The 16131-nt window shown below is 37.4% G+C and overlaps 1 protein-coding gene across 1 annotated transcript in view; it reads left to right on the top strand.

Moving 5' to 3' along the window:
• Positions 1-16131, top strand: part of agbl4 (AGBL carboxypeptidase 4) — a 346895-nt gene that overhangs the window by 195687 nt on the left and 135077 nt on the right. The window contains exon 5 of the mRNA XM_053503593.1: positions 359-575. Coding sequence (XP_053359568.1) covers positions 359-575 — 217 coding nt within the window. The remainder of the gene's footprint in view (positions 1-358; positions 576-16131) is intronic.

Genomic DNA, 16131 nt, shown 5'->3' with positions numbered 1-16131 from the left:
AGTGAGAGTTTTGAGCCTTGAGAACTGAGAAAAAGTGCATTGCAGCTTTCCGATGGTTCTGAGTAATGGTTGTACTCTGGAGTAGTGTAGCATAAGTGATATGGAAATTACTGCATGTTATGAGACATCTCCACGGACTCACACTTGGCAGAATTGTTAAATAGGTAACGCACATCGTGGCTAAAAGCATCATAGCTTTTTTCCTTTCTCATCGCTTACACTGCACACATTCTACCTCTCAACTTGGGAGAGATTGACAGAAGATTTTTTTTTTATCTTCATAAAACAGCATGCTTGAATAAAACCATGGTCTTCTATTTTTTCTCCCTTCCTTTATTTCTTTCTTCCTGTGTTTTAGGCAAAGATTGCCGGCCAAGAATGTGTATTATTACCGGTGCCCAGACCATCGAAGGAACTATGTGATGTCCTTCGCCTTCTGTTTCGACCGCGAGGATGACGTGTACCAGTTTGCCTACTGTTACCCCTACACCTACTCTCGCCTACAGCACTATCTGTCCAGCCTTGAGCAAAGAAACCTAGACTACCTAAGGAGAGAGCAGCTGGGTCTCAGTGTGGTGAGTGTGTGTTTGTTGTTGTGGGCATGTGCTCATTTGTGCCTGTGTCTTAATTTAACCACAAACCCATTTGAGATCACATAGACATCACCCAGCCCCTAAATGTTATTCAAAGATATAAATGTATTTCATCACTTAGAAATTGATATTAATCCTGCACTTCCTGTCTAGAGTTACATAAGCATTGTTAGGTAATTGTTCTAGCCAGGTTCAGCTCAACATTGTATTGCAGGGGGGTCAAACTGGATCCAGAAAGGGCCATGTGGGTGCAGGCTTTCATTCCAACCAAGCAGAGGCCACGCCTGGTAATCTAGTGAAAGCCAAGAATGACTAATTAAACAGGCGTGGCTTCTGCTTGGAATGAAAGCCTGCACCCACATGGCCCTTTCTGGATCGAATTTGACACCCCTGTTGAATTGGAAAAATAAATTCACCATTGTAGACAGATGAGTAAATTTATGAAGAAACTGCAGTTCATATTATGCAACCATATTGCAAGACTTTGGGTTAGATATGTTTAAATCTTTAAGTTTTAATGCAATATATTAAGTAAAATTAGATGTTGTCTTCAGCCAAACAATTCTGTTACAAATGAAGTAGAAATGACTTTGGTTTAGGGTGTAATTACTTGTACATAGTTAATCCCTTTGCATAAGGAGCTGCATTATTTAACACTTTCGAATTTGACATTAACTTCTGGACTTTTTAGAAATGTGCGGATGAAATGGATGCTGTTTCACTTAAAAGTTTTAATCCTTAAATCCCAAAGCAGTTTTAGCCTTCTTTTGCAGTACTACTGTATATTTTAATAAATATATGGGGTCAGGATTGTGCAATATCAATTATTTCCACCGCAACTTAGGCAATATGATGAAATGTATTTATTTTATTTTAACTAACCTACAGTACTGTATATAAACATGACTGAGCAAAAAAAGTAATGTAGGCAAAGAAATACAATGAACACAGACTGCATAATCATGTTTTTATGGTTGTTTCTGGTCGTTTTTATGACCAAAAAAAGAATAATAACATGAGCATTTTGTGAGTTATACATTTCACAATATCTCCGTAGTGGTAAATTTTGCATGTTTTTAAAGTAACAATAACTTTGGTTCTAAATAATATATCCGAACATCCAAATGTACAGTTTAACATATGAAGTCATTGACCAACGTTACATCTCAGGCACGAATAAGTGCTGCCTGGGATTTACGGGGATTAATGTTAGATGTGGCAGTCAAAATAAACCACTTGTTAAAAGATTTGGTACAATGACGAGTAAATAGATCATCAGATTGTGCAAACCTGTAGATATAAATTTACCATTCCTGATCTGAAATGAGGATATTCTTTGACAAGGTATGCAATCTGTGGCCAGTGGGTTGGTTGGTGTCATGGGGGATATCATTGAGATATGACAGGTGGAACACATGGAAAGATGGTGCGATCTGACAATGGAGTAGAAGATTAAGTCTGTAATTGACATCTTTGATTTATTGAAAGATTTTATAGGCACTGATGCATCAGGAATTCTGTTTTTTTGCAGTCCTGGGAATGGTGGAAACCACTGGTAAAGTAAAATGGGGCTAGTTGCAGGCAAACGTTTAAACGATAGATCTGCTGGTGAAATCCAAAACATTATATGAAAAAGCATGCTTGTCAGGCAATGGAGAGAATGAAGTATCTGGTTGGTTCATGTGCTTCATCTGATTTTATTCACCAATCCTTAATATGGCCCTATCTATTACTCCTTGACGATGCGCTGTTATAGTGGTAAATTCAGCAGTGTGGGATCTGCTGCTAATTCCGCTGTTTAAGCACCGATCAGCCATAACCTTCAAACAACTGCCAAGTAAAGTGAATAAAATTGATTATCTGAGTATCTTTGACGATGGACAAATTGTGATGGACAACTAGGATCAGATCAAAGCTTCTCCAAAATGTCAGGTCTTGTGAGCTGTTCCTGAAATAAACTGGCTAGCACCTACTCAAAATGGGCCAACTATGGATAACCAGTGAATTGGGAACAGTTAATGGGCACTCAAGGCTCATTGATATACGTGAGAAAGGAAGGCTAGTCAAGGAAGTGCCACTGTAGCAAAAATGGCTAAAAAAATGTATGCTGGCTATGATTGAAAAGTGACTACAGAGCCACAGACCAGTCAAAATGGTTATGCATGCAGTCATCAGAACTGACCCATAGAGCAATAGAAGATAATGGCCTGGTCTGAATGTAAATGGACAGATTACCTTGGGGAAGAGATGGCACAGGATGCACTATGGGACGAAGGCAGAGGCAATGTGATGCTCCAGGCAATGTTCTGCTTGCAAACCTCTGGTTCTGGCATTCATATAATGTTATTTTGTCATGTAATGCCTTCCTAAGTACTGATGCTGACCAGGTACACCTCTTTATGGCAACAATATTCCCTAAAGGCAGTGGTCACTTTCAGCAGTATGTGTATAATGAGAAAAAAAAAAATGGTTCAGGTTTGATTTGAGAAACATAGAAGAGTTTAATTAGTTCAGGTGTGTAATTGGCCCTCAAATTCCTCAGATCTTAATCTGATCTCTGGAATGTACAAGATCTTTCATTGATTTTTCTGATGCTCATAAAAGCAATAAAGAGTCATTTGTGAGCCCAACACAGTGCAGTACATTCCTTTTGATATTAGACCACAGAAAAGTGTATCAGAAAGCAGAACTAAATGTAAAACTGTAAAAAGTAGGCTTTATATACAATTTAGTTTTAAAGTAAGATTAAAACATCATCCTAAATAACATTACTTTAAGATTATTTACTGTATTTACCTAAAAAGGGACTATTGCTTAAAATTGGACTGAAATAGTCTTCTTGTTTACAACCGGAGTGCTGAGCTAGTGATTTTTTTAGTACTAATTCTTCTGCAGTGACTTTATTTTTTCCAAACTCTCCCTAAGAACAATAATTTTTAAAGTTTTTCAGCTAATGATGGCATTTTTTATTGTTCATATGCCTTTTGTGGTTCTACTTTTTTAATATGATCAGCACATACAGTACATACACAGTAGGTATTTACGTTAAGCCTTTATTCATCACCTGTACATTACTGCACAGTGAATTTCTTTATCCTTTGGATATTTCAGCATTGTTAGGAGGTGTTCCCTCAAGCAGACCGGGTTTAGGAAATTGCAGGGGTTTCAATCACCGACCTTTCAATCAGTAACTCAGAGCCTTAACACACTCTGAGCTACTACTTTTTGTTTAGACAGAATGCACATTCTGTACAATTTATAACAGGTTGTCCACATTTAATCTGGAAAAATGGGTAAGAGGAAATGAAGGGGCCAAAGAAAACACACACAGATTCAGCCAACAGGCTACCATTCGATAATTCCACCTGGAAAGCTGTGAAATTAATAGTGAGGCATTTGGTGTGTTGATTGTGTTTATTAGTATAAACTTCTTGAGGCATCTTAAAAAGTCTTAGGGGGATGTCATGTTGTTCCATGTGCTTCCGAATTCCCTTTAGCAGGTAATATTTAGAAATACAAGTAGAGATGTCAATATTCTAGTTTTTTCACCCTTGTTCTCCCCCAAAGAAGCATCTGTGTTGTGTTTGTGAGTGTGTGTGTGTGTGTGTGTGTAGGTGTGTGTGTGTGTGTGTGTGTGTGTGTGTGCGTGTGTTTGTGTGTGTGTGTGTGTGTGTGTGTTCAAATGTGCGTAAGAGAGAGATCAGAGCAACCAGGCCTTGCTGGGCCAGGTGTTGGATCATGCGCAGTGCCTGAAGTGCTGTTTCTGCTCTTATCAAATAATTGTAGAAGAAAAACTCATTAGAAATGCTTGAAAGATTAAGACCTGTTCTCATATTTTCCTCAATCGCTTCTACTTTTCAGCGAGAGGTAGGCTGCAAGGGTCTGTGATGAAAAGACATCTATTGATAAGGAATGTTGCATCAGTTTAGAAAAGAAATCGCTTTCTTATGAAATGTGTTTTTAATTGGTAAATTTTATGTGAGGAACAGAAAACAGGCAAATATGCACACACTCTCTTTAGCCTTAGAGTCAGTGTACTGTACATACTAATGCTTACATAGTACAGAGAAAATGAATGTTCATTGCATTCCAGTCTAATACATTTTATTTGATTGACAACACATTGTCAGTCCTATCTGCTGTACTGTAATAAATTAATTGACCCATAACAAAAGAAAATCAGGTATTAAGTTACCTTCTGGGTGATTAGAGTTATGTACAGAGTCAGCGAAAAAACTGTACACACTTCATGAAAGGAAAAACTTGTATAAATCTTTTAATAATAAATTTATTGCTATACATTATATATTGAATGTTATATGGTAATATTATAATAGTAATATAAAATTATAATTAATAATATATTAATATAATATAAATGATACTAGTTTTCTTTTCCTGAAGTGTGTATACATTTTGTTGGCTGACCCTTTATGTTTTTAGATCCTAGTTTTAATAAACTCCATGTTTATACCAAGATTATTAAAATATCATGTCCTTTCATGGTGCTTTAAAACAATGTTTATGGTCAAAACAAAAAAAAAAGTGAATTTTCAGATAGGATCATATAACACAATTTTTTCATAATACTTAATGCCTCAATTTATGCCCTTTTTCGGAGTGTCTTTAACTTTTTTGAATTCAAATCTTTTTTTAAAATAAGTAAATAAAAAAAAAAATGAATTCAAATCTTTTAAAGATTTTAATTCAAATAAAACTTGTCCAATTTATATTTTACATGAAAAGGCATAAACTTATAAAAGTGTATAATTCTAAAATGCTAAATTTTTAAGATATTTTAATATGAGTTTGATAGTGCAACATGGTTACGGACACTACAGTTTTGGGGGGCTTTTTTGGAGGGAGGATCCTTAATTTAGCACGGAATACTTTAATTTGAGCAAAGGTTTTTACAGGCCAGATGCTTTTAGAAGTTACACTTATTTAAATATCAATACTTATAAAGAAATATAAATAATTTGCATTTTTAATTATTATTATTTGAAGCGAGACACAGATGAAAAAAGGGAACAGTAGATCGAAAGTTTTGTTTTGCAGCGACTCTAGCTTGTTAAAAATCACTTTAAAAAGTAAACCACTGAAGCGCTGTTATTTTAGCATTGAAAATATTAACTAATCCCAGTAAAAATATTCAGTTTAGCTTTATAATTAATATAATTGTTCATTAATATAATAATTCTCTGTTTCACCCATATGAGGATGGGTTCCCTGTTGAGTCTGGTTCCTCTCAAGGTTTCTTCCTATTACCATCTCAGGGAGTTTTTCCTTGCCACTGTCGCCCTCGGCTTGCTCACCAGGGACAAACTGACCATTTTGATTCATACACATTCACATTTCATACAAACTTAAATAATTCTTTTGATTGTGTTAAGCTGCTTTGGGACAATGATAATTGTTAAAAGTGCTATACAAATAAAATTGAATTGAATTGACTTGAATAATTACAGTACATAATCATTAAATTAATATTTATTGTTTGTAAACTATTTAGATCGAGTAAGAAGCTTATTAGTAGCATATTTTAAAGTAGATTATTAAATCTTCTACATAACTGTTCAGAACATCGCCATTACTCAACATTTTAATTTCAATATTGGTTCAGGTTAAACTTCAGGCAGATATCCAAGTACTGCAAATGTTTCATTAAATTCTGCCCAGCGGTCAATTTAAGTGTCGCATGCGCAGTACAGTGTCAAAACTTCAGTTTATAATCTGGCACATAACTGCTCATAACTTCCTTTCTACCTATCATTTTAATTTTATTCATGGTGCAAGTTTAACTTGGCCATGTTTCATTCAGTTCTGTCCAGCCAGTTTTGTTTGATGCTGTGACAAAATCTGTCTGGACAGACATACAGACAGACATACAGACAGGAAATTCGAGACTGATTTCGGGCCCTTCAATGTATAAAACGTAAAGATATTATTGAAAGGGTGAGTTTTGATCAATGTACAGACTAAGCCTTCATTTTATTTATATAGATATTCATTTCAGGTAGAGCAGAAATGTCATAATTAATTATATCATCAGACCGTCAGGTTTTTGGTGTTAATATGCCGCTACATACTGTTTTACAGAGTGTTGTACGTCAGGAAACATCCTTTAAAAAGCACTGCAGCAGGTCAGATTTAAAGGAAGGGTGAATGTGCTGCATGGAGGGCATACTTGTATTAGTATGCATGGGCATAAGGGAGTTTTATGGCCTTATTTGTCTTTTTATGTCCTGCGTTCTTAGGTCTGTGGCAGCTTCTTTTATAACGAGAGAGAGAGAGAGAGAGAGAGATGACGGTACACCAGTTGTATATGCATACTGTGTTCTTCTAGTAGTGTGAAACAAAGATGTTTTGTAGTTAAACTGGGGCCATACACACACACACACACGCACACGCACACACTATCATGCACATGCAAGGCAGCAAATACACGTACAGCTATATAAACAGTAAGCACAGTGTAACTTTTATTTAATGGCATTTGTAACTGTACCCTAATTATCATGACTAACAATGTAAATTTCATTAGCTCTCCATATCATATTTCTATAATTACATTAGAACAAGACGGATGTCAGCGTCAATATTATTCCTGGTGCCATGTATTTCAGAGATTCCAAACAATGATGCTTTATCAGCTCACCTGCAGAACACTATGTTAAATTCTAAATGAGATCAGACTGAAATACATGTGAGTGATGCATGCTTTTAAGGCTCTGCATAATTTAATAATGAAGAATGCCTCATATATCACATGAATGCCTTTCACACCCAGCACCAGAGGGGACTGTGGATATAAATGAGGCTTTTGGTGCGTTCTTTGAGCTCTCAGTCTTATTTGAAACCTGTTAACAAATTCGAGATTATTTGTTATATTTGAGAGAAATACATCATTTTCTTTAAATCATGAACTCATGAAGGTGAATCATGAAGTCAAGGCTGTGGATAAGAGCGTAATTGTTCTTATTCATGTATTCTCTGTGAAACTCATCTGGAGCATGTTCAATATTTCTGGTAAAATTTTGCTTTAATGGGATAATAAGATATGACATTGACTAAACAAAATAGGATGCTTACTGTACAAGTGAACACTGAGGAAACTAGTTATGTCCCTGAGCCAAAAGCATAGTGAACAATACTGATTGGTCAGATTGATTTTCATAAAAAGTATTTGGAAGAATAATATTATTGACTCTCGAGGTGCTAGTCAGGAAAATGATGATATAATATTGAATTTTTTTCAAGATGAAAAATTATGCTTCCACAATATCAAATAGCTGATTTAGCTTTTTTGGGCATGTTATATTGAACTTTCACAGATTTTTTTTTTTTAATCAAACCTAAATGTTGTGATATTTAGTAGATACATTTTGAGTCTGTTAAAAGTCTGAAAAATAATTGTACTTTATTATCAAAATAATAGTAAGACTTTATTATTAATTTTGCTTATATATACTATACTGTATATACTTACTGCTTATTTTATAATATATTATATATATACTAGACTATTATATATATATATATATATATATATATATATATATATAGTAATGTAATATAGTAATGTAATAATATAATGTAATATATGATATAATAATAATAAATAATAAATAATGATGATAAAAATACATAAATATAATAGTAATATAATAATATAATAATATAATAATAAATAACATAATAATATAATATATAGTAATGTAATATAGACTATATATATATACTATACTGTATATACTTACTGCTTATTTTATTTACTTATTATATATTGGCCCAACCTACAGTAGTATGAAGCAGAAATACTTGAATGAGTTCTCACTTTAATGCAGCAATGTTAAAATGTTCCACATTTCCAGATATTATGTTAGAGTGCTCTAAACTAAAATGAATTTAAAATCTTAGTTCTTGCCCGCTCCACTCTGTGACATCACATGACCCAGTCACACATACAGTACACTGACTGCACATTAGCTAAAAAAAAAAAATTTTTTTGAATCAGTTCAGACTCTGCTATGAACCAAGTCAAACTCCTGCTTGACTGTCTATGAACTGTCACAAACTGTTACAGGGTACCTAATACACCTCATGACTTCCTATGCCTTGTTAAGAACTGATACTATTTTTCTTGAACCCCTTTTTGATTTGTCAAGATTTGTTGCTTAAAATGTAGAGGGTTTCATCCATGTTCTTTACTTGTTAACAGTGACCTAGAGATCCGTGTTTTGGATACCTGACTACAGAAGATATAAACCTACCACACACTTATGTAATAAACCGTATCATACACTGTTTGGGATCTATTAGAGCGTACTATTTAGTAGTTTAGTGCACTGGATTGAATTGGCTATTTTAGCAGATTTGCGCCACCCTCTTATTCTTAACAAGCTTCTACATTATAGTTGGGTAAAGTTGTTATGGATTTGTCTGGATATTTGCAATGTTTGTTATGTTCATTATGGTTACAATGACTGGCAGTTTGGTAAGAGTTTCTTCACCTTCAAGAGGTCTCAGATCATCTTATGGAGATGCCATGTGTCTAGACAGGACAAGCGAAGACTGTGGTGTCCAATTAACTTTGAGATGTGTTTTCTATGCACACCCATCCGCCCCTTCGTCCACTCTTAGTGAAGCCATGAATCTGGGCAGGACCCAAACTGACTTATTTAAAGGAGAAACGAAAGACAGGATGCAGCATGAGGGCCTGTTAACCTTTACACCCTTACACTTTCTCTCTTTGACATGACATGTTATTTAAATTGTTCGATCTCCCACACAGTCCGCAGTTTCACAGCCGGAGCAGTATAAAGGAATAGCTCTGATGTAATTGCGCTACAGGGATTAATACTTGAAATGCTTATTGCTTCCTGTACACTACTCTAACCAAATCCCACGTCATCCTGTTTCCGCCTCTGTTTCAGTGCATCTCCCAGGACCTCTCTCACTGTCTCACAATCTCTCGTTGTCCTTCTCCCATCTATCTCTTTTTTATTAGTCTGTTTCAGCACATCCCTTTTCCTAGGTGGCTTTTTATAGCATCTGTCTTTAACTTTATTTGTCTCTTGTTATTTTTGCCCTGTTTGTGTGGGTCAGGGTTTGTACTCGTCTGAGATGGCCACACACACTGCCATGGTTTATGTCTGTATGAAGGCCCTCTTGCTGTAGGGTCTCTAGTTATTGAAGTTTCTTTGCTTTTTTGTCCTTTGAGTACCATTCTTTTTTTTTTTTTTTTTACATTTTTGTTCTGCATGCGCTGGCTTGTAAAATGGCCCAGTTTTCATTCACGTGCCCTACAAGCCAACCACCTCGTGATGCACGATTCCATCACTGTTATCGAGTTGAGTTGTTCACATTGTTCATTCTTTACACACACACACACACACACACAAACACACACATTTGTTTCTGTAGTGTACGTTGATGGAGTGGTGTTTTATGGCTGTAGTCAGAGGCAGAAGTGCAGCATAAGCACTTTTACTGGAAGTATTTTTCCCCCTCTGTCACCAGTGGCCAAACACTGATGCATTTCATCAGCACTAAGATTGAGCTTGTTTCACAGTGACTCAGAGGAAGGAAAGATTCTCTCTCTAGCTCTCCCTTCTCCGCATGCACTTTTTTACTTTGGTAAAAATGTACAGTAGTGTTCCTACAATGTTCGTAGGATTGTAATATGTGACAGTTTTGACTTTGTCGGCACATGTGGCTCGTCTCCGCATGCTAAACCGCCTCACTTTAAAAACACACACGAACCCTTAAAGTGCTTAAAGTGCTATAAGGCTTGTGTTTGATTATTAAGGTTCAAACCTATCTCGTGTTGAGTTTGGGTAGAGACAGGGTTGCCGTGGGGTTGGTGCATGAGTGACAAGCAGCCCATAAACTACTGCGACTTGAAAATGGTTGGCTGTGTCAGGGTTGGGGGCTCAGTACTGTATATTAGGTTATTAGGGATCTAGAATCTCTAGCAGTACCTCTCCTAGAGATTCAGACTCCATAATACTAATACTTTTTTCTCTTTTTTTATACTGATTCTAAAACCAAGTATTAACTGCTACTAATATACAATCTATATTTTGGGATGTTTTGTTGTGCATTTTAGACTTGACTGAATCTGGTCATTTAATTCTAACTATAGGAAGTTTTGTATGTGAACATCCCAGGAGACCAGCAGTTTCTGAAATACTCCATCCGGTACCAACATCCATGCCAGTCACATAGATCAGTCTTCATTCAGCTGTTTGATGTTTACATTACCTTAAGCGCTTGACCTGTGTCTGCATGATTGGGCTGATGGCATGAAGATGTGTCTGTCCATCTGTTCCTAATAAAGTGGACAGTAAGTGTGTAATAAACTGATAAAATCAACTGGTAACAAATAAAATATTGGCCTCATACCTTGAGGGATGAGGGTTTGAGTCCCACCTAAGGTCTTTCTGCGCTTGCAGAGTTTACAAGGTCTCCCCATGTTTGGTGGGTTTCCTTCCATGGGCCAAAGACATGCAAGTTAGTGTTTGCACCCTGATTGGCGCCCTATGTTCCCTAGCTTGTCCCAAATTTTTGCCCTTTGTTACAATATATCCACTTTTTTGTTTGTTTGTTTCTATCTTTATCTTTCACTGGTATCAATGGTCCTGGCAACTGATATGGAGGGTCCGCAAAAAAATAATAAGACAAGATTGTGTGTGTGTGTGTGTGTGTGTGTGTGTTTGTTTGTGCTGGTGCATTTGTTGAAAATGCAATAGCCATCTTCTGGAAGCATCCCTGAGCTACCATTTAGAGCTGGTTCTTCAAATCACATGTTTCAACAGTTAGAGCTAAGAAAAGGAAACACATTTGAGGCAATAAAAGAAGAAATAGAATTTCCAGTGAGAAAATTGGAAGAAACTTGGCTCGTTCAGATTGTGATATATAAAAAAAAATAAAAAATCTGGCATGTTTTTCCTTTATTTTAACCATAATCACATGCTTTGTTATTCCGGAGCGGTGTCTGCATTGGATGTTGACATTAATTATCATTATACAGTTTTAAATATTGAAATAAATTTCAAGAGCTACTAATGACCGTGTTAGCAACATGCGCACCCCAGCATGCCTCTCACCCGGGCGCCACAGTGTATTCCAGTGTAGAAGCGAATAATTGGCTCACTTTGTATGTAAGGAATACCACCACCACTTGTTCATGTCTCTCTCCGTGAGGCTTGGCCAGAGGAATGAGCCGTCCAAACCCGAGCTGAGAAATGGCAGTGAGCGCTGGTGCAGGGACGTACTGTATGAAGGGACATGGGAACAGGAGGCACACTTTCAGTGGGGGGAGAAAGGTAATTTTTTGTTGCTGTATGGGTCATTGTAGCCTGTGCAGGCGGATGAACAGTGGGGAACCTTGTCCTGTAGCCTGTTAGTGCGAATAAAGGATGTGAAGTTCTTTGAATGGGCGAGTCCCTACCTGATACCTCTCCACCCCCCTCTCTCTCTCTCTCTCTCTCTCTCTCTCTTCCTCTCTCTCTCCCTGTCTCTCTCTGTCTCTCAGTGTCCGGGCTTATCTTTGTGTTTGTACACTCTGTGCCAAGATTTAATCAATAGCAGCTTTGCCTTGCGTGAAGAGAAGGTCAAAGTCAGACTGGAGTGACGGCGATAGGGATGAGACAGAGAGAGAGAATGAGGGGACATATAGGAGTGGAGGGGACAGGAAGGCATGTCTCTACCGCACTACGGTTGGATATGTGCTTGGGATTTTATGTGTTAAAAATCAGAACCTTCTTCTTCATAAACATGAAAAATTGGAACAGGATCTCCGTGTCCCAGATGCTCTCATAAATTTATCACCGAAGGATAATGACTGATTTTGTTCATTTGTTTTCTCAAAACTCTGAAATCCAATTACAAACTCCATGGATCATTGTGGTGTTATTTGCTGTACCTTTGCCTTGTTGCTAGTCTTTTGCTTCCTTCTTTGAATTCAGGCGCTGCTTTAGAATCCGTCGGCATAATTCTGCTGTCCTTACCCGAAAACAGCTTTTAGATAACTTGTCCCAGTGTGTGTGTGTGTGTCTGTGTGTGAGCATGATTGTGCTCTCCTGGCGTCACACACAAAACCAGTCTTTTCCATTTGCACCTTGCAGTGTGCATGCCGGTTCCTAACAGATCTGATTCCAGATTGCACTGTGACCCCAGTTTGACTGCTGGCCACTTATTTCACATTAGGGAGACCAATAAAGAATTTGATCTGACCCCGTTCTCTTCGGTTCGCCCTTTATCCACACCAATAGGCCCTCCAGGACATCATCCAGGTGCTTTATTGCACATTGAAACTCCTGTATCAGCAGCAGAGCTATCATCCAGCCGATATGGAGAGCCATAATGAGGAGGAGATAGAATGTAGCGAGCGAGGGAATGGGACAGAGTGACAAAAAAAAGAAAGGGAGAAAGAAAAAAGAACTAGACAAAAGACAGAAGGAAAAGGCACCACATGGATCATGAGTATGAGTAGGCCATGTCTGGTTAGAAGGAAACCCTTTCACCATGTTTTTCAGTGATCTCTGTGCAGAGTCTTTGTCTCGTTGGTGCCTCAGATGTCCGCTTGTCCATATCAGTAAGATGCTCTTCATCTTTTGCGCCTTCGAAATGTGTCAGGTTTGCTAACGCAGAGATAATATTTATTTTCCAGAAATTGAAATGGCTCACACTTGAGGGCTTAGCTTTGTTCCAATATTTTGGGACAGCTTTGTAGACTACTTGCTATTCAAAGAACCTCAGACGGAACGGGCCAAAGGAGAAAGCGGTACAGACAGGCCTGGCTCTCGGATCACTTAGCTGTGTCTTTAACAGTGACAGATGTCCTCATCACAGCTGGAATGCTGCAGGAATGGACTGGAATGAGGTCAGAAAATGCATGATTATTGTAATTCTTTCTGTAATGGGGAGTCATAAACGCAGAAAAAAGGAAATAAGGAGCTGCAGAAATACAGAAACCAGAAGCAGCTACATGGTAGATCATTTCCTGAGCGCAGAGAATGAGAATGAATGAAAAGTTAGTGTACCTCCAAAAGCAGTCAAGCTTGAAATTCACTTTGAGGGGGAAACTTAATTTGTTGTAAATGGGAGGTAGCATTTAGATGTGGTGCATGCAACCAGAGAGAGAGAGAGAGAGCGAACAAGCAAGTGTGTGTGTGTGCGTGTGCGTGCGTGCGTGCGTGTTTCAGAAAGATGTAGATAGGCTGGTGGATGTCATAGAAGGCTATACTCATATGCATAGCCTTCTATGACATATATGTACATATATAAGCATGTTGTCTTCAACCTTCTTATTCATTGTACATTGTTTCCTTTTTTTAAACCATATATACAGTACCTATCTTTATTACCTAGTGCACCTTTTGTATATAAGACACCCTCACGCCTATATTGCACATACAGACTCATACCCTTATTATTATTATTATTATTATTATTATTCATTGTAATTAGGCCACTTCTGCACTTGTCGTTAGATGCTGACTGCATTTTATTGGCTTTTACCATGTACTTTGCATAATGACAAGGAAGTTGAATCTAATCTAATCTAAGGATTACACTACATCAATTTTTTTGTACCCAATTGTGCAATTAATTTGTTACATGATATTCATAAAGTAAATCTGTACTGAGGTATTAAGGGATTCTAAGATGTTTATTTTTTATTAACATTTTTTATTTTTTTCAGGTTATATTGTTGCAAATTGTTGAAACACGTTAAACATTAAATCATGTAGAATCAACAGGATTGTGTCAAAGTTGCTCCTGTTCTGTTGTCCATTCGGTTTCAGAGTGGTTCAGTCGGATGGTGCTCAGATGAGCTGTCTGTGCTTGACTCATCTCACTCAGATATTGTAGTGCTGTGTATCTGTCATCTGTCCTTCAACCGTCTGCACCATCTTACTATCAGCTTAATCAGGCCATCTGCATTAGCAGCAGTGATGTATGTGCTGTGGAAGACACAGAGGAATGAAGTTTAATTAAAGACAAAAGGACCTGTCCCACTAAACACTGAGGAACAAAATTAACGTTTATGCCACAGCTTTAAGCCATCAATTGAGCTTTAAATGAATAAGAAACTCACAGTATCTTTTTGTTGCCGAAATGTAGCGAGTGAAATCGAATCCTTTTAAATGGAAGATACTGACATATTTCAACACACACACACTGCTTATTTTTTTTATTTCCTCAAGAAATGTATCTCATTTGCTTTTATTCAAAGCATTTTACCGGATTAAAGATTAAGGACGCTACCTTGGTGCTGCTGGGATTTGAGCTCAACCTGCCAAACAAATAACACATAAACAGAGCAGCCCAAAAGTCAGCTCTTACAGTAACTCACATTAAGGAAACGTTCAACATTCTTGCATTGAGTGTTTACACAAGTGCCGTGAAATCAGATGTCGTCAGTTTGAGCGTTTGCTGTAATGTATACTTTGAAATAATTTTTTCTGCCTATAGATCCAGATTAATACAGTAGATCTGCATCACAGATTTATTGCAGCACATCCCTGTTCTATTGGATCCAGATTTGGTGACTAGGGAGGTTATTGAAGTACACTCATTTTCATGTTCAAGGAACCAGTTAGAGGCGACTTGTGCCTTGTGAAACGGTGCATTATCATGCTGGTATTACCCATTATGGGACGGTTAAATTGGCTGTGGCATTTACATGATGCTTAATTGGTATTAAGGGGCCCAGTGTGTGCCAAGAATACATTCCCTACACCACCACCACTACCATCAACAGCCGGATTGTTCACACAGCATGAGTTGGATTCATGTATTCATGCTGTTCTTGGGAAATTCTCACCGTCACATCTGCATGTCTCCTCAGATTTTGGGGTTTAACAGCCTAGGCGATGTTTTTTCCAGTCATCAACTGGTCATTCTCCTCCAACCTCTCTCACCTCCATCTTTCCACTCACTCCATGTTTTTGTTTGTTTGTGCACCATTCTGTTTAAGCTCTAGAGATCAACAGCATCTGAAATCTTCAAACCAGCCCGTGTGTCACCAGGGACCATGCCATGATAAACTTGTCTATGTGGTGACCTCTGAAGTGGTGGTCTTTTGAATGAACACACCAAATTTAATAATGTGCAAACGTAAGATTTGTAATAATTCTCCCTGACCTTACTATGAATGATTGCAAATGAAAAAACCTTGCATGGTCTGATAAAACTTCATAAAATAGTATTCAATGTTGAGCTGGGCAGCTTGCTTAGGGGCAACATTCATATGTATACTTGATTTGACCCTTAAATTATTGTCAAAAGCCTGAATTGCATTTACAGTGCTAGTGAAATTAAGTTTTTTTTTTTTCAGTCTCCAAACTGCAGCTGCAGCTTAAATAGTGCTTAGTGGTAGTCTGGTGTACACTGTAGATGTAGAACATGGTGTTTACTATGACAAGAAATTGTGTGTGTGTGTGTGTCTGGACAATGAAGGTAAGCAGTAGAGGAGTGGTGTTTCTGGAGCAGAGCATCCCTGGATCTTGTTCCTCCCACCTCGGAC

This window comes from Clarias gariepinus, chromosome 9, assembly GCF_024256425.1.
Source record: "Clarias gariepinus isolate MV-2021 ecotype Netherlands chromosome 9, CGAR_prim_01v2, whole genome shotgun sequence".
Taxonomy (NCBI): domain Eukaryota; kingdom Metazoa; phylum Chordata; class Actinopteri; order Siluriformes; family Clariidae; genus Clarias; species Clarias gariepinus.
This window is presented reverse-complemented; position numbering and strand designations above follow the sequence as displayed.